A 19,639-nucleotide genomic window follows, 5' to 3' on the forward strand; every position below is an offset into this window, starting at 1 on the left:
AACGATTTTTTAATTGTAATTCTACAGCGTCTTCTGAGCACTTTACTAATTCAGCATATTTCTAATTTATAACGATTTGAGTAATATCAAGCATTTCGTCTAAAATATAAAGTTATTTTCTCAATAAATTGTTAAGAAGTCAAATACTCTTGACAGTGCTCTTTACGAATAAAATCTTGTTGTGAAAAGTAAATTTGTGGCAATAGAAGATATTTTACTTTTGTTATTATTGTTAAACGAAGATGAAAATTGTGAGAATATAGACCGATTTCGGCGATTTATACTGGTTATGCCACGCTAGGCTGCTTTCGTAAACGCAACATATAAAGCATTTTTAAAACAGATACCCATGCCATGCAAAGCATTCATGCTTTGCCATAATATGCAATGCATTTATAGTTATGACGTTTATGAATGTCCCAATGCACTATCTTAAAAAGTTAAAGTTTGTTGTGATACTAAATTATTTTTTGGATGGATAATTTATTATTGAGTGCGTTAGAAACTTCGATGCTCAGGTAACTTCGATCTTTATTACTTCAAATAAAAATATATTGGAAAAACAATTAAATTTTAATCATATTTTTTTTAACTAACGTATTTTAGTATAATATATATTAATATTTATCGGCGGGACCCCAATATTGATAAATATTTATTTTTTTCTCTATTAATTATTTCATTCGTTTCGTTTTACTCCAATGCATGTAAAATAAAACTCATGCACATGGAATAGGGCTCTTATGCATTTATGAATTCAATACTTTGCCTAAAATAATGCATTGGCGTTTACGAATATTGTGCATTGTATGTATGCATTGCATATTGCGTTTACGAAAGCAGCCACAATATTTGTGCAAAGTTTTGTGCCTCATATATCGTAAAGTGAACGAATCAAATGGACTTCAAAATTGTGGTATAGTGAAAGTAAGCGTGGTTGTGAATCGATTTTTAAACTATAGAATTGGGATGGTTTGAATTTCGATGAAATTGGTCGAGTACTTTCTTGTATATGAATTTTGACACTTAAGTTATCGGAGCCACGCATATTTCAAACTTTGTATATAATTTGAGGTTGGTTGTACTTCGCTTTCCTGATTTCAACTCGCCTCGTCATCGTGATCATTTTTATATACTATATAATCTAACTCGTTTAGTTTAATGACATACAAACAACCGTAATGTGAACAATACTATAATACTCAGGGCCGTCTTAAACCAAGCAGGGGCCATTTTTGAAAGTAAAAAAAACGACTTATACTAATTTTTTTTTTACATTTAATAAATGTAATCAAATACAGTATGATATAAATGTCATTAATGATGATGCGTGATATCTTTAAAGCCAATTTTTTGAAGGATATCACTTTCTATGCACATAATTGACAAACTACTCAGTCGTTCTTGTAACATTGTTGTTCGCAATTCATTTTTTATTCTCTTAAGCTGCGAAAATGACCGCTTTCCACTACAATTGGTAACCATAAGACAAAGGAATATTCTAGTAGCAATTTCTCTTTTCTTGGAAAAGTTTCTTCCAATTTATCTGCTTTTATTAGGTTATGTAAGTTTGAGATATTTAAATCCGCTGATTGCTTTGCTGTGTTTTTTAAATATTGGCTTAAATGAAAACATTCTGTTTTGAGCTCATCTGCATTAATGTCTTCATGATAAAATTCTGAAAATTCTTTGCATTTCTTGATCAACTCGCCAGATTCAATTGTTGTTAACTGACAAAGAAAACTAAATCGACTATAAATTTCTTGGTATCCTGCCGAACGTTTTTTTAAATGTGTATTTAATGTGTCAATTATGGGAATGAAAGTATCTACACGAAACTTATTCTTGCCTCTCAACTGTGCAGTCTCTGATGATCCTTCAAAAAAGTGATGCTTGTGCTGCGATTTCTTTTTCTTTCAAATGTATCTTTGTAGTCAGCAAATGGATTTTTTTCTTTAGCAGCCGTTTCGTACTGATCAAAATTATTGCGTGCCGTATTGACGTAACTGATCAGAGATTCATAAAGTTTCGTTACAACGTCCATGGTCAGAGTGCTATTCTCTAAACTTAGGCTTGTTTTATTTATAATTCCCAAAAGATCATTCCATATTTCCGTTAGAAGAGCAGTCTCAAATTTTCCCATTTTTTTTTAGGCTTTGGGCTTCCTTTCTAGTGTCTCCTGGTTGATTGGTGTCACTGGCGATTGAAGACAATGCTTCAGAAATATTTAAACAACCATTTTGCAAAGCATTAATAGCTTTGGCACGTGCAGACCATCTAGTTTCCGAAAGAGACTTTAGGACTCTATTTGCTCCTAAATTCTCTGTCAAAATTTTCCATCGTTTTGTCGAAGCTGAGAAAAAATTAAACAATTTTTGTGCAAATTGAAAGAATGATACCGCTTCACTCAACAGCCTGAACACCCACTAAATTTAGCGAATGTGCCGCATATGGAACGTAAATCGCAAATTCGCAAATTTCTTTTATTCTTGACTGAACACCAGAGTACTTTCCAGACATATTTGATGCATTGTCATAGCTCTGCCCGCGACAATCTTTTATAGGAATATCAAGGCTTTCAAAAAAGTTTAAAATGGTATCTGCTATATATTGCGCATTATGTTTATCCATAGGCAAAAATCGCATAAATCTCTCAATAGGCTGTCCGTCTTTTACGTATCTTACTATGAAAGTTAGTTGGTAAACGTGGGACAGATCTGGCGTAGAATCTACGCTAATAGAATAGTATTTTGCTGATTTAAGTTCTTTGACAATGGTTTTCAAAACTTGCTGTCCCATTAAATTAATAAATTCATTACAAATATTTGCCGATAAATATGATGTACTTTCTTTTCCACGATTTCCGCAGTTTTGTATGTGATCAGCAAGAAAAGGATCAAATTCACTAATCAGTTCTAAGCATCCCAAATAATTCCCATTATTTTGCGATCCTAATGTCTCATTATCGTCACGAAAAGCAAGACCTCTTGAAGCCAAAAATTTCACTACTGCAACAATCCTCCTAAGCACATTCTTCCAATAGTTAATTTCTGTATTATATTGGGACTGCAACTCAGTATCAATTCGTCCAGTAGTTTTCATTCTTACAACATAATTCATCATAAATTCCCTGTGCTGTAAACTGTTCTCATGCTCTATCAATAAGTTACTTATATGCTTCCAATCTTTATATCCATTAGGAGAACTTAAATTATGTACAGTACCAGTAGTGGTATTAAATAGACGGCAGCAATAACAGTATACTGATTTCTTTGCTGGTGAATAAAGGAGCCACTTTCTTTGTAAAGACTCACCATTCGTCAATTTACGAGTAAAAATGTTTTTAGTTAAGTATCTAGTTTTCGATTTACCCTTTGAATCTGGAAAACTTGTAGAAGTTTCAGAGAAGTCACTATTTATATTTTGGAAAAACTCTGGTCCTTTTCGAATCCAAATATCACGGATTTCTTCCGGTAAAATGTCTTCACAGTAAGTACCAGGGTCAGGAGACGCAGTTACATTCTCTAAGCTTGTAGTTATTAATTCACAGTGGCTTGAAGTCGATGGTTCAGCATCTAATGTATATTTGTCATTTTCGTCACATGTAACCTCTTTTTCCTGGAGACATTCAGAGGTACTTTTGTCTTGCGGTGATGAGAATGAATCCCTCGCCTTATTTGTTTCTTCAACCGTAAAAAACGAAGTGAGCTTTGGAAGTTTTTCCGTTGTTTCTTTTTGAGCTGTAACTTTTTTTTTTTGTGAACTACTTAAATATGTTCTTTTCGACATAATGAAATTGTTCAAAAATGAACATTTACGTTGATACCAAGGGACATTCAGTACGCATCAATATATTTAGTTTTATTACACTTAAGAATATTCAATATATTAGATAAGATATGAAACTGTGTAATTCTCACTATTTTAAAAACACATACAGTCCACTAATATTGAATAATTACTTTTTTTCTCGCAATATGTTGTCTTCGCCAATGCTGAGGCAGTACAAAGTAAATACATAAACAAACACTTAAATAAATAATGTTTGCATGGGTACTCACATTAAAACAAACCCAAGGTCACATAATATAAGTTCAAACAATAACCAACACATGAACATGCACACGTACACATATATTAATATAGTTAAGATAGTTATTAAAATTGTATTATCATTCTGGGATTCCCACAACCATAGACAATGCCGACATTTATGTTAGGCCTTGTATACACGACGCGGCTTGACTTTAGAATCGGAGTGATTGCGTGAGTGATCGCTAGATGATGTACTTAGTAAATTAGGTAGGATGTGTTCGGAAATATACCCTCTGATGAGATTATTAATTTGTGAAAAAAGTGTATCATGCCCGACAAAAATGTGTGAGAAAAATTGTCGGTCCTTCGGGGCCCCCTGTGACCTGGGGGCCCTGGGCACGGGCCCCGTGTGCCCTTATGGTGAAGACGGTAATGATAATACTCTCTTTGCAACATGTTGCGTGATTATAAAAAGGTAGCATAGTTAATATTTGTATATAGAACGTTAACTCCATTATCCAGTGCAAATATTCATCACATCAGAAGAATCACAACTATGTATCGTTCATTGTTCATTGTTGCATCCCAAATGGGAACGCGCACTACTTCTACGAACTAAGAGGGATACCTAAAAATTCTCACAATGAGGATACAATGTAGATGAATAAACCTACGGTTTTACGTCTATATCCTATTGTGGAAGTGTGAGGACACCCGCACCAACACCACCCTAAGCCAAGGTGTTGAGGCACCCGTGCCGATGGCTGAATGGTCAGCGGGCGGTAACGAATAGCTGATCGCGAACGGTCCCCACCGATGCCCGGGCGAGGTCGGAGGTATCTAAATGCCTTCTCTGCGCATACCAGCTCTGCGTACGAGTGACCAACCCCTTCCGGCTTACTCGTGGGACCAACTATGAACCAGACAACAACAACAACAACTAACTTGACGACAAATGCTATGACCACCGGAAATGCTATTACATATCGGAATCCTATAATGGAATCCGATGAGGACGAGTTACTCGCCTCCAGCCAGGAGACGAGTAAGAGTACTACCGGGAGTACCAGCCACAGTACATTGGTAGTGACAGCAGTGGGTACCAATCAGGGTACTCTTAAGCCGCCAAGAACACCAACCAAAGTGTACTGGCAGCTAAAGGCGAAACAACAAAAAGGAAAAGGAAGAAATCGCAAAATCAACTGCGGAAAAACTGGTACCAGAGGGCAGTCTTTGTGCTAAGCAAGATAGCCAAGGATCAGGTAGCCGGTAAATCCGTTGATGAAGTTGAGATAAAGAGGCTACAGGAAACAGTGGAGGAGTATGAAAGCTTCCTGAAAAGGAAGCAATCAGAACCACTGGAAGAAAATACGAAGGCAAGCAGTTTCCAGAAAAGGAATCGCTCCCTCAATGAACCGCAAGAAACCCAGGGTGAAAGCGAGAAGAATATTACAAATGCTGCAAGACACTTCAGCGATGTAGCCAGGGACTGCCTACAGCTAGCCATTATCGACGGAAATTCATCCTCACCAAACACCATACAGGACAGATGGGTGGAGATCGACGTCAGATTGTCGGGTTTGGTGTTAAGCTATGTGCTCGACAATCCTGCGGGTCCTCATCCGGAGTTTGACTCTTCCGAAACCCTGAGGGGTTACAGGGTGATCAAATGTATGAACCAGTCTTCTCTGGATTTCCTGACGAGTAGTGTAGCTAAGATTAGCAACGCCTTTGAGAGCCTCCAATTGAGGCTTATACCCGCCAGTGAAATTCCAAAGAGGCCTCGTGCACGCATTTGGTTACCCCCTTTGGAGGAGCCAGGCGAAAAACTCCTGAGGTGTATCAAGCTGCAGAACAAATCTATACCAGGTGTAGACGAGTGGCAGCTGATAAAGGAGGAAAAGCCAAATAAAACCAGCAGGCCAATATTAGTGGCCATATGCGAGGAGTCCTTAGAGGCTCTGGGGAAAGCTGACAATAAAATCAGTTTCGGAATTCGCAAGGCCAGGATGAAAATATTCCAAGGCGACAAAACGGCTGACGAAGACGACACAGAAGAGGTCGACGACGCCAGCCTGTTGCTAAGGAATGTGGACATCGGAGAGAGCAAAAATGACAAACAGTCTTAGATGCGTGCAGATAAACCTGCAGCACTCAAAGAGTGCTACAGCAAATCTGACTATCCTCATAAGCGAGAGGGGCATCGACATCAGCCTTATACAAGAGCCCTGGGTCAAGGAGGACACGATCAAAGGGCTAAACAGCAGCAATTTTAATCTTTTCTATATGCGTAATGAAGGTAAACCAAGGGCATGCATTCTTATCAATAAAAATATAAATACATTTCTTTGTCCAAATTACAGCACAGCAGATACCACAGTGGTAAAGGTGGAGCAAAAAGAAAAACATTTCTTTTTGATCTGAACCTACATGGCACATGATGGGGACGTACCAACCGCAGCCCTCAGAAAAGTAACCGAAAACAACAATAGAGAAGATATCCTAATAGGGTGTGATGCCAACGCCAGGCACACCCTATGGGGCAGCTCCTGTACAAATACCAGAGGTGAGTCGCTCTTACAATATATTTTAAATAGCAATTTAAGTATACGCAAAAAGGGCAACAGACCGACTTTTATTTTCCCAAGCTCGGACAGGTTTTCGGGTTGGGAGGAAGTGCTGGATCTCACGCTATCAACAGACTCAGATAGTCTAGTTGTAGATGACTGGACGGTATCCGAAGAACCTTCCATGTCGGATCACTCATGGATACTCTTCAGCATCCGTGAGAAACGCGGTACTCCTCAACAATATCGAAACCCTAGAAGAACGGATTGGGAAAAATTTACTAAAATAGAAATAAAGAGCATGGAAAGAACAAATAAAAACATTATTAGCAATTATCGCAAGAACTAGATACCGAGGTAGAGAAGATAGAAAAAATTTTATCAACCTCGTTTAATAAATCCACACCGATGACAGTTCTGAAAAAGAAGAAGTCTCCTCCTTGGTGGAACGGTGATCTTAAAAACCTGAGAACACAACTAAGGAAAGCCTTCAACGAAAGTTTCAGAACTAAAGTCTGGCAACCATACAAAGATTGTATGAAAAAATACAAAAAAGCAGTCAAAAAAGCTAAAACAGACTCATGGCGATCCTTTTGCACCTCGATAGAAAGTTGCAAAGAATCTGCCAGGCTGAGTAAGAAACTATCAAAAGAACACACCAGCACTGCCTACATAAAGACGGGGGGAATGTTTGGACCTCCTCTGCGGAAGAAGCACTGGAGGTACTCATAAGCACACACTTCCCTGGGAGTCAACAAACAGCAGTAGCGGAGGTTCAACCAGTAACACAAACGAACGAACATGATAATTCCAGTCACATAGTAGACAAAAGGAAAATTATATACGCAATAAACAGTTTCTCGCCATTTAAAGCGGCAGGACCAGATGGTATAATACCCATAATGCTAGAAAAGCTGAAAGAACCAATAGTTCAAAGGCTCAGCAATATCTACAAGGCAAGCATTCAACTATCTTATATCCCAAGAAGTTGGAAAAGAATCAAAGTGGTATTTCTTCCAAAACTAGGCAGAAGAACGCACGATAATGCTAAGGACTTCAGACATATAAGCCTAACATCCTTCATGTTGAAGGTACTAGAAAGGCTAATAGATATTCATATTAGATCAATCATGGCAGATTCATTATCGAAGTCCCAACATGCTTACATGAAGGGTCGATCAACTGAAACTGCCCTTCAAGATGTGATAAATGTAATTGAAAAATCGTTAAATCACAAACAGTACACAATGGCATTTCTTGATATAGAAGGAGCCTTTAATAATATAGAAATAAATACAATCATTAATGCACTGACACATGGCGGCATAAACAATATAGTGTGCAGATGGATACAGTCGACGCTTATTAATAGAAGGATAATAGCTTCAAACGGCGCTGCAACACGAAAGAGTTATGTAAGCAGGGGGACACCTCAAGGAGGAGTTCTCTCCCCACTCTTATGGGTGGTAGCGTTGAACGAAGCACTACTCCAACTCAATGAAGGAGGAGTAAAAACAGTAGCATACGCGGACGACATAGTGCTGATGGTATCAGCCATTCAACAGTCAGCGATATCATGGAAAGAGCCTTGAGAAGGTTAAACCTATAGGCCATAAATAACGGACTAGGAGTTAACCCCAATAAAACAGAACTGATGCTATTTACAAACAGAACTAAAATACCCCAATTTCATCTACCGGAGCTCAATGGTACACCTCTCTCTCTGTCACCTACAGCAAAATACTTAGGGATTGAGATAGACACCAAATTGAACTGGAAAATGAACATAGAAAAAAGAACAAAAAAAGCATATATGGCCTACTACACCTGCAAGAGAATCGTCAGCAGGAACTGGGGCCTTAGGCCAAATATAATCATGGATGTACACTGCTGTCTTCAGACCAATACTTACATATGGAGCTTTGGTTTGGTGGCCTGCGTTAAAGAAACAATATAATATCAGGAAATTAAATGGACTACAAAGAGCAGCCTGCGTAGGAGTCACAGGTGCTTTAAGGTCCTGCCCGACCGAGGCACTTCTATACCTACTACCCATAGACATCCATATCCATAAAATAGCTGCATGCTCTGCTATAAGAATTAAGGAGTTAGGTGGATGGAAACAGAAAAACTACGGACATAGCGACATTCTGAACAGAGTCAAAGTAAATGCCAATAAATCAGATTTCATTATCCCAGAGTTAGACTTCAATATGGGATTCCGGGTGAGGATACCCTCTAGACGAGAGTGGAGAAGAGGCCTAATAAGGCAGGAAAATACTGTATCAGTCTATACCGACGGGTCCAAAATGGACTGCGGAGTAGGCACAGGTGTATACTCCGATGATCTTAAAATTTCTCGCTCCTTCCGTCTACCGAACTTGGCTAGCATCTTCCAAGCGGAAGTACTGGGCAGAGAGAAGGCCTGTGAAGCTCTATTGGGTAACTACCAGAGGATACAAAAAGCAATAATTTATACAGTTAGTCAGGCGGCGCTCCTAGCTTTGTCGACGCCACTGACCAACTCCAGCGTAGTCCGTAACTGCAAGAAGGCATTGAGCACTCTGAAAGAAAAAGTACAATTATTCTTGGTGTGGGTTCCCGGCCATAGGAACATCTTTGGAAACGAAAAGACAGACGAGTTGGCAAAAGCAGGAGCCGTTCTAGACGAATCCGAAGCTATGCCAATACCATGCCCGCTAGGAACGATCAAAAGAGAGCTCAACATACAATTTGAACAATTAGCAGAGAACGGATGAAAGAACACAATAAAATATAAAATAACAGACTTACAGCTACTCTAACAGGTCATTGGCCATTTGGAGAACATGCAATGAAAATGGGCATACCCTATAATAACATTTGTCGAGGCTGTGAACTAGAGGGGAATAAGGAAACAATACTCCACTTTCTCTGTGAATGTCCAGCCCTATCGCAGATCAGACACAGGACACTTGGAGACCATCAGGCATCAAGCCTTGAATGGATGTCTACTAAAAGCATATCGGACATAAATGGCTTCATCGAAAACACTGGCTGCACTCCCACCTACCTATACCGACAATTGATTATTGGCTTAGAATATTTAGTACAGATGGGAGTTAATCTAAAGGTAATAAGCTACCAAGCAGATTGCGTCCCCCTTAATCACGCTGTAATCTAAAATATAGATATATTTCTTTTAATAGTAGATACATATACTGACGCATATTCTGATGATTCTCCTGAATTGATAAAGTTATGGAAACAACGCCTAATCGTTATGTCAAAGGGGACCCCCTAATAACATCTCATAAAACTAACTGGAAAGTATAAAACTCACATAAGACACTTAATATTGACTACAGAAGGATACAGAGATATTGACGAATCCATAAGTGAACTCAAGTATTATGCCATTGAGTCAGAATGAATTAAGCAGCATCGATCAGTGTCAGCCAAATAATTCGACCCAAGCAAACGGTTTAAGGATCATGATTTGATGGCATGCACCTGGTATGTTCGGACCCTTACCATCAAGCTACATGGCTGTCCCTTGATCGAATATCGCACAACCAAATTGATCATGTTGTGATAGAAGGAAGACATGTCTCCAGTGTATGGAATATACGCTCCGAAGACTAAACATTGACTTGGGCCATTATCTAGTAGCAGCGAAGATACTCAAATGCATCTTTGCAGCAAAGAACGCCCGTCAACACACACAAGAAAGGAATGCAGCAATCGTAACAGACAGCCGAGCAGAAACCGACTGGTACAACGAGGATATCGTTTCGCAGTGATGAGAAAACAGACTGCCTACCACGCAACAACGGAACACAACACGTACGGGGTGGGGTGAAGGGGGAGCTGCAGACGTAAAAAGAAAGAGACCAAATGAATCAGTATGAAGGTATGCAGAGATTGAAAAGCACCAAAATTTGGAGAAAAATCGTGAAAAGAGGATCGACACATACCACCTCTAATTGGAAGCAACACACGCGCCGTTGCGAAGTTAATAGGTATGGTGGTGAATGACGACAAAACGAAATATCTCCGGTCATCAAACAAACGGTCAACAATGTCAGCCTCGAAATCCAACGCAGGATCACTCTTGCCAACCGGACTGAGTAGTCCATTGAAAGTAAAGTCTTCTTTCGACGAACCAAAATCAAACTCTACAAATCGTTTATTATTCCGTTTGGACATTGGTAACGGAATGGAAAGAACAGGTTGAGAACTACCTGGTTTCACTTGGGATTTCCAATTGGTGCCGAAAAGCCAGAATGGCGCGCTATTATAACGGTTCCCACGTCAATTACACACACACCTTAAAATTTGTTCATAATAACTAACAAGCTGAAAAATGTAATATTTTCATAAATAAATTTATCGATAATGTTATGTTTTATAACGAATTATACCTCTGATCGTCCGACAAATAATTTTTCGGAAATGTTATGTTTTCTGGGCTAATTACGGGAAAACTTCCGGATTTCAGGTGTAAATCCACACTTCGAGGTTTGCATTCACGGTCTGTAAATAAAAACGATAAATATTTAAACAAGGAACATACCATAAGATCATCATTAAAAATATTCAAGTTAATTAATATCTTAAACGAGTAAGGTAGGGCTAACTTCATTTGTAACCGAACATTTTTACTCTGCAATTTATTTACATATATATTTTTGGGCATACAATTCACTAGAATAACGAAAATCATTATATATATGTAGAACTAGCTGACCCCGCAGACGTTGCCATGAGCGAAATTATTAGTTTTGAAAAGAAAATAAACTCATTTAACGTTGCAATGATATAAATATAAGTGGTACTCATTTAACGTCGTAAACGTATGGCAACATCGCAAAATTACAATATCGTAAAACAGCTGTTAATTTTTACATGCATTTCATTTTACGACAATCTTGCAAATATGCGAGACCTTTTTCAGTGGCATTCATGGCATGCTTACAATTAATTCACAATAAGCTGATATTACCACAATATTGCCAAAGAGCGCTCATTTAACATTTGTTGCCATATTGCAAATTTACTATATTTATATCCTTGCAATGTTAAATGAGTACCACTATAGTACATTTGCAATATGGCAACAAAGGCGGCTGAAACTGCACTATTTTGGAGGAAGATATCAGAAAAAATGATGCGGCGGCATGTCAGGCAAATCCAAAGAATTTAGAAATTCAACTGGATAATTCGTATACATAGTTTAAGTCATCAACATCGGTATTTTTGACAGCTAAAATTGCGTGTTCACTCATAATTGATAATTTTGGCAAATGTTCGGATAAAAATTCGCGATGAGTTCATCTTTCGTTGAAGTGAATTGACAAATGGAAGGTGGAATTGCTATCAAATCATTAGGAGTATTAAGTATCAACCGGAATTTGCCCATTTCCAATTCTTAGCAGTTCTTCTGCGGTGCTACCCTGTTGCAGGAACAATCGAATATTCATAGTCAATCGTATAATTTGCACGTATCGCCAAAAATACGATGACGTGAGACATGTGAAAAGTGGCTGTTCAAGTTTTTCGCAAATAAGGAGGAGGCTTCTTCGAGGAGGGTATTATGCCGTCTAGATTGAAACAGATTATCGAACGAAACGTCGCATATTTGAACTAAACCCGATCACTGTAACACGTTTTATAAAGCATTGAATAAAGAACAAAAAATTGGAAAGGAGAAATTTATACCTAGATAAATGAAGAACCGCTCCACCGATTGTGCAAACTTCACATAAATCATCTTCTAAATAGTCCGAAAAAAGGCTAAACACTTGATTTGGATCGGTGAGCCCGTTCTTAAGTTAAACAAGTAAGGAAGGGCTAAGTTCGGGTGTAACCGAACATTTTATACTCTCGCAATTTATTTATTTAACTTTATTTATATTACGAGTATATAATTAATATTCGTCATAAATATTGTATAAAGTCCATTGAAAGTTGGAAACCATAATATTAGGTTAGCAGCACCGAGGTCCTCGTGTTCGATATATGGGGCCTTAAAAACCTACGGTCCGATTTCAGCGATTTTTAGAATGGGGCTGCCACACTATAAACATAGTATTTGTGCAAAGTTCTGCACCGATATCTTCACTAGTGCTTACTTTATATATTGTAAAGTAAACGATTCGGATCGACTTCAAAGTTCTGGTATATGGGAAGTAGGCGTGGTTATGAAGTGATTTGGCCTATTTTCACAACATATTATTGGGATGTAAGGAAACTATTACAAACCAAGTTTCATTGAAATCGGTCGAGTAGTTCCTGAGATATGGTTTTTGACCCATAAGTGGGCGACGCCACGCCCATTTTCCATTTCGTAAAAAAATCTGAGTGCAGCTTCCATCTGCCAATTCTTATGTGAAATTTAGTGTTTCTGACGTTATTCGTTGGTGAGTTAACCAAGATTTATTTAGTACTTTTCAACCGAACCTTTGTATGGGAGGTGGGCGTGGTTATTATCCGATTTCTTTCATTTTTGGACTGTATTAAGAAGTGAGTAAAAAAAAAAAAAAGACTGCAGAAAGTTTGGTTTATATAGCTTTATTAGTTTGCGAGATATGTACAAAAAACCTATTTGGGGGCAGGGCCACGCCCACCTCCCCAAAAAAATTACATCCAAATATGCCCCTTCATAGTGTGATCCTTCATACCAAATTTTATTTCCATAGCTTTATTTATGGCTTAGTTATGGCACTTTTTGTGTTTTCGGTTTTCGCCATTTTGTGGGCGTGGCAGTGGTCCGATTTTGCTCATTTTCGAAAGCAACCTTCCTATGGTGCCAAGAAATAAGTGTTCCAAGTTTCATTAAGATATCTTAATGTTTACTCAAGTTACAGCTTGCACAGACGGACGGACAGACAGACATTCGGATTTTAACTCCACTCTTCACCCTGATCACTTTGGTATATATAACCCTATATCTAACTCGTTTAGTTTTGGGTGTTACAAACAACCGCTATGTGAACAAAACTATACTACTCTCTTAGCAACTTTGTTGCTAGCAACTTTGTTGCGAGAGTATAAAAATTACTGCGAAAAATGCCTTTGCTTCTTATACTCTCGCAACAAAAGTTGCTAAGAGAGTATTATAGTTTGGTTCACATAACGGTTGGTTGTAAGTCATAAAACTAAACGAGTTAAATATAGGGTTATATATGTGGAGATCACCACTCTACAATAATTATAATAATTTATCATAATCATTTATTACATTCATTTATTTGTACTGTACATAATTATTTATTCGTACTCTACTTCTTAAGTTTCACATTACATATATTTTCTCCTAAAACTTAACGAATGTAACAATGTAAGGATGCAAAAGCATAAGTATTGAAATAAAGCACAGTACCTCAGAGATTAGTAAACCAATTCGCTATCGCCAACGACAACTACAACAACCACTAGTACCGCATCACCACCATATTGGTGTCAGAATTTTTAAAGTTTTATATATTAATATAACAGTAATTCTTTGAAAATAATGCTATGGAACCCGAATGGTCTTTCCAAAAGTAAAAATGAATTGGAAGTTATTCTAAACGACAGAAATATTGATATATGTTTGTTGTCCGAAACACATTTTACGAACCATTCATTTTTACAGCAATTTCAGTGAAAATGCACAGTCAGTCATTATACTTAATACTTATACTTGCTCTATATAGTCCCAGGCAAAATCAAAAGTGATACTTATACGAGTTTATTAAAAAAACACACTCATTGGGGATCACGTTTAACTACAACCAAAGGTCGAGAACTACTGAAAGCTATACAAGTTATTGGATGCAATGTCATCTCGACAGGGAGACCCACTTATTGGCCTGCAGATAGAAGGAAATTACCAGATCTACTTGACTTTTCTGTCATCAACAAAGCATCGAAAATCAATTTACGTATTGAACATAGCTCAGATTTAAGCTCTGATCATTCACCAGTGTTACTAATTTTATGTGAAAAACCAGTAATTTCGTTCGGCACGTGTTCTTTATCTTATAAACATACTGAATGGTGTAAATTTAAGACTATACTCAATAAAGTCGATTTTAAGCTAAAGCGCATATCGAAAAATGCTGACTTAGATTGTGAAGTTGAATCTTTCACAAAAGTAATTCAAAATGCAGCGTACACCGAATATTCGCGTGAATCTAAGTGGAAACAAATTCCCAAAATACATCTTCGATGGCTTAATAGATGTACATTGGAACTAAGTACAAAAATTAGTCAGTTTAAAAACTATTCCTTCAAAACGTATTTGTCCAAACTCACTGTTGATAAAACTACCGATTATTCGCTTTGGAAAGCTGCAAGGAATATTAATAAACAAATAAAACATGCCGCACCAATAAAATTACACGAAACTGAATGGGTCAAAACGAATGCACAAAAAGCTGCAGTATTTGCAAATCATTTGAGAAACACATTTACACCTAACGATGGACATGAGCTAAACTGTGAAAATAGTTGGTTGGATCCACTCGTCAGCATTTCTCCAGTTACTAGTAAAGAAATTAAAAGTCTTATCAGGAACGCAAGACTCAAAAAAGCTCCTGGGTTTGATTTAATAACTGGAGAAATATTACGCAATTTACCAAAGAATTGTATAAAAAAACTGTAAACACCGCATTATACTTAAGATACGTTCCATCGCTTTGGAAAGTATCTGCAGTTATTATGATACCTAAGCCGGGTAAACCACTACATGATGTCACACCTTATAGGCCAATATCGCTGCTGCCAGCTCTATCGATAGTCTTCGAGAATGTTCTCATAAAGAGGCTCAAATCAATAATAGATCGACCTTATACCAGTACATCAGTTCGGCTTTCGAGATCATCATTCATCAATTGACCAGGTATATCGAATCGTTAATTTCGTTCAACATGCTATGGATAAAAAGAAAGTTTGTTCGGCGGCCTCTTAGACGTGTCTCAGGCTTTTGATAGAGTTTGACATTCGGATATACTGCTGAAATTAAAATGCATGTTACCCAAACAATATTGGGAAATAATTGCTTCCTACCCAAAAGATACCTTCACATAAAACAAGAGGATGCATACTCAAACTTGCAACCGATAGAAGCTGATGTTCCCCAGGGAAACGTGTTGGGGCCAAAGCTTTACTTGCTGCTTACAAGTGATATCCCCACTGTAAGAAGCAGGAGAGTCAACCTCAGTATCTACCCATCGAGTGCAAACAGCAGTCAATGCAATTATTTACTAAATGGGTACCCAAGTGGCACATTAAATTAATCGATTCCAAATCAATGCACGTAGACTTTACCTTAAAAAAAACATCATACCATCCCATTTATATAAATGGTACTCCTATACTACATCACAATAATGCTAAGTACCTAGGATTCACCCTAGATGCTAAGCTTCGCTAGAAAGAGCATGTCAAGAAAAATAGGTGTGAGCTTGATTCAAAATATGCTAAGTTTTACCATCTAGTCGGTAGGAGATCCACGCTTTCAATCGCAAACAAGCTGTTTATATACAATCAAGTACTACAGCCAGTTTGGGCCTATGGAGCTCAACTATGAGGTTGTGCAAGTCATAACTGTATAGTTAATGCTCCTTGGCATGCTAGATCTGCTGACCTTCACCGTGATCTTGGTGTGAATTCAGTAGTAAACGAAATAACCAAAGGCAAAGACTCACGAAATGAGGCTTATACAGCACGTAAATGAAGAGGCATCTAGACTCATCCGTACTGCTGAACGAGAAAACCGACTGAAACGTAAGAGGACTTCAGACTTAGCAAGGCAACTGTAGCAGCAAATGAATTTCTCTAACATTTAGCTTTTAATTATTATTTTTAAGTTAGTAGAATTGAATTGTTGTTAGTATTTAATCATTGTATACTAGGTACAATTGTAATAATTAAAAAAAATATATATTTTTTTTTTCAACCTTCGCCCACATAAAATGGACAAAGGACTCCAACCGATGGAAATTGTGACCGCACCTATCAGCGATGAAATTCCAGCAGGCCCTCACACAATACAGAAGCAGCTGGATCGCTAGTGACACCCAACCTCAAAATCAAGGTCATTCGGTCATACATTTAGAAGCAGCGAGTGAAGCTTCGCGAAACGAAGATTACAACGCTTATTGGAGGAGATGGTACTAGACGATCAACGCCCGAGTCAACTGTTTAACGCCATGATACAAGTGGCCGGAAATTCTTTTTTGGAAGAAACTCTTCGAGCCATATGGATCCAACGCCTACCGGAATTAATACGAGCATCTGTAATTGCACGCGAAGGTACGATGGATGTCCAAATTGCAGTTGCTGACGCAATTATGGAGACATTAACACAGCGTCAAATTTGTTCATCATCGGAACAACTCTCCAGTGCATCAGCTCAGACTCAACAAGTATCGATAGCTCAACTAACGCGTACGATTCACGAACTTCAAGGAAAATTTATTTCTCTACAAACACGACAACGCAGTCGCTCACGTATCAGTCGCAGATTTCTTCGACGACGTAGTCATTCGAGTGATCGTAGGTCTCCCTCACGCAAACCGAACGAATGTTGGTACCACCAAAGTTTTGACGCAACCGATGCCGTAGCCCGTGTCTACGTCGCCAGCACAACGCCGGACAAAATACCACCACTCATCACGATTGACTAGAAGTTTCAGTCAGCCATGTAGATGTCAATCACCCCAACGCTGAAATAAATCAACTTTTCATCAAGGATAAATACCTCATAGACACAGGTGCCGATTACCGTGTTCTTCCAAACAAAAACAGTTTCAATTCTATTCGTCCAACAAGTGTCACGTTATACGCAACCAACGGTACTCTAATACGGCTTAATATGACAACACGTGGATCTTGGTCTTCGTCGTAAATTCACGTGGAACTTCATGGTTGCGGATGTTAATACATCAATTATAGACTTTTTTTTATTCGTCCCTACGACATGAACATCGACTTAAAGGCAACACATTAATCGATAATAAAAGAAAGCTCGAAGCGCCGTGCTCTATTCACACCGAGTTGAGTAAGCAGCTTAAGGCTTTCGACGTACAGTGTCCATTCGCAAAGCAACTCGAGGAATTTAAAGATCTCACCGAAATTAATCTTGATCTGAAACCAATAAAAACAGAGGTATGCCATGTAATTGAAAGTAATGGTCAACCCGTTACAGCTCGTGCTCGAAAGCTCGACCACAAAAAACTTTTAGCCGCACGCTCTGAATTCGAATATCTAATGCAAATAGACGTGTGTCACCAATCGAAGAGCAATTGGGCTAGTCCGCTTCACATGGTCCGCAAACCAGACGGCAATTGGCGACCATGTGGTACCGTTCGCTCAATAAAATCACCGTTCCAATTTTTTGCCGATGCCGATTATTCGGCCAGTTGGCAAAGTATCGGCAGAGAACGTTAAATATAGAGAAGGTCCAATTGCGGACCAGCGTGTGAATTGTCAAAATCTAACAAAACACGATGAGCGTGTTTCACCTCAGCCAGCTCGGAAGGAGAAATTTTAACAGCGTCACGTTAACATTGCTGAGCATTAAATGAAAAATATGCTCAGAGATTTACATTTCTATTATATCGGAATGTTAGCCCGTTTGCCAATATATTGATACATTTATATGCAATCATATGTGCTAATATGATATTTATTTATGACTGCATGTAAAATTTATTCAATTCAAATAAATTATGCGATTTCAGAGGCATATTTGTCGGCATGTTTAAACGGACCTACATATGAATGTATTGTTTTAAAATAATATACCTACTTTCATAAAAAATGTTTTTATTTTTATATTAAATGCATTTCTTACAATACTAAAATTAACTACATATTTCATTATATGAGACTTGTATATACATACATGTGTATACCTAGATATATACAAAAGCGCTTACGTACATACATACATATGTAGATGCATATGTATGGACATCTTCCAAAATTCGTATTGTCTCGTTATCACTTATCAGTGAAGGTCATATGCACACATTGTTACATATGCATATACATAAATATGTTTGTATGTCATTGACGAACAAGTAATGCATACACAAACTTACATTCGCATATGCGTACACGTAAGTTTGTCACCATCACAAAAAATCAAAAGTATTTTCTACAAAAACAACAAGCGCCTCAAACGCATAAGCAGCATCACAAGTCAATATGGCAGCCAATCAACGAAGCCAAATTTTGTAGTACATACAACAAAACCATTTTCATTCATGAACGCAAGCGCACATTCACTTGGCAAAGTTGCTTCATTCATAAAAGCAACGCCATACACACCTCCCTGCGCATGCCATGTCTACAAACGGCTTTTCGCGACGATGACAAAAATCATAAATTGAAGATTTTTCTAATGTTCCCTCCAGAAGGAAAATTTACAACATCGCAAAAACCTAGGTACAAAAATGGCAACATAGCCTTTTAAAATATTTTTCAGCAAAAATTCTGATTTGAGGCTCGCAAAAATTTATGTCGATATGTTTGCATGCTCATACATATTCATACATATTTACGACAAGCCGATTTTCTACCAACAACGCAATGTTGCGTCGTTTTGACGTCGCGCAGGCGGCCATCAAACCTTCGACACATCGAGCTTTACAGAGGCGTTTCAAGTGATCCCTCCCTAATTATAAATGCGCTAATTATGTATTGTATAGTATTGACCTACAATTAGCAAATACAAATAATTAAATGTATTTAAATATTCTACCAATGTATTATGCCATATCTCAATGTACTACGACTGATTTCTGTAAGAATCAAGACATAAAAATTCAAACGATAACATGAGTTGGGGACCTGGACCCCTTCCCTTCGAACGTGCGACACTGCTTTGACTTGAGAACAAAAAATCACAATTTGCGGCCATTCGTTGTCTGTGGCAACGAAGATTTTACAACAAACCATGAGGCTCATATTTACGCACATATGCATGTAAACAAATTTACAAACATTATGCGTATGGTTCTTTCGATTTTGTTTACATGCACACATAATTACAAATTATGCGC

The 19,639-nt window shown here is 37.9% G+C and overlaps 1 protein-coding gene across 10 annotated transcripts in view; it reads right to left on the minus strand.

The window, feature by feature from the left end:
• The window catches only part of LOC105219972 (tyrosine kinase receptor Cad96Ca), a 161,006-nt gene that overhangs the window by 121,448 nt on the left and 19,919 nt on the right, over nucleotides 1–19,639 (minus strand). For all 10 annotated transcript variants that reach the window (XR_008471224.1, XR_008471217.1, XM_054230845.1 and 7 more), the window contains one exon: nucleotides 11,006–11,117. Coding sequence is in view for 8 of the 10 variants with exons in the window: in XM_054230845.1 (XP_054086820.1) it covers nucleotides 11,006–11,117 (112 nt within the window). In the remaining 2 variants the exon portion in view is untranslated. The remainder of the gene's footprint in view (nucleotides 1–11,005; nucleotides 11,118–19,639) is intronic.

Source organism: Zeugodacus cucurbitae, chromosome 2, assembly GCF_028554725.1.
Source record: "Zeugodacus cucurbitae isolate PBARC_wt_2022May chromosome 2, idZeuCucr1.2, whole genome shotgun sequence".
In the NCBI taxonomy this organism is placed as follows: Eukaryota; Metazoa; Arthropoda; class Insecta; order Diptera; family Tephritidae; genus Zeugodacus; species Zeugodacus cucurbitae.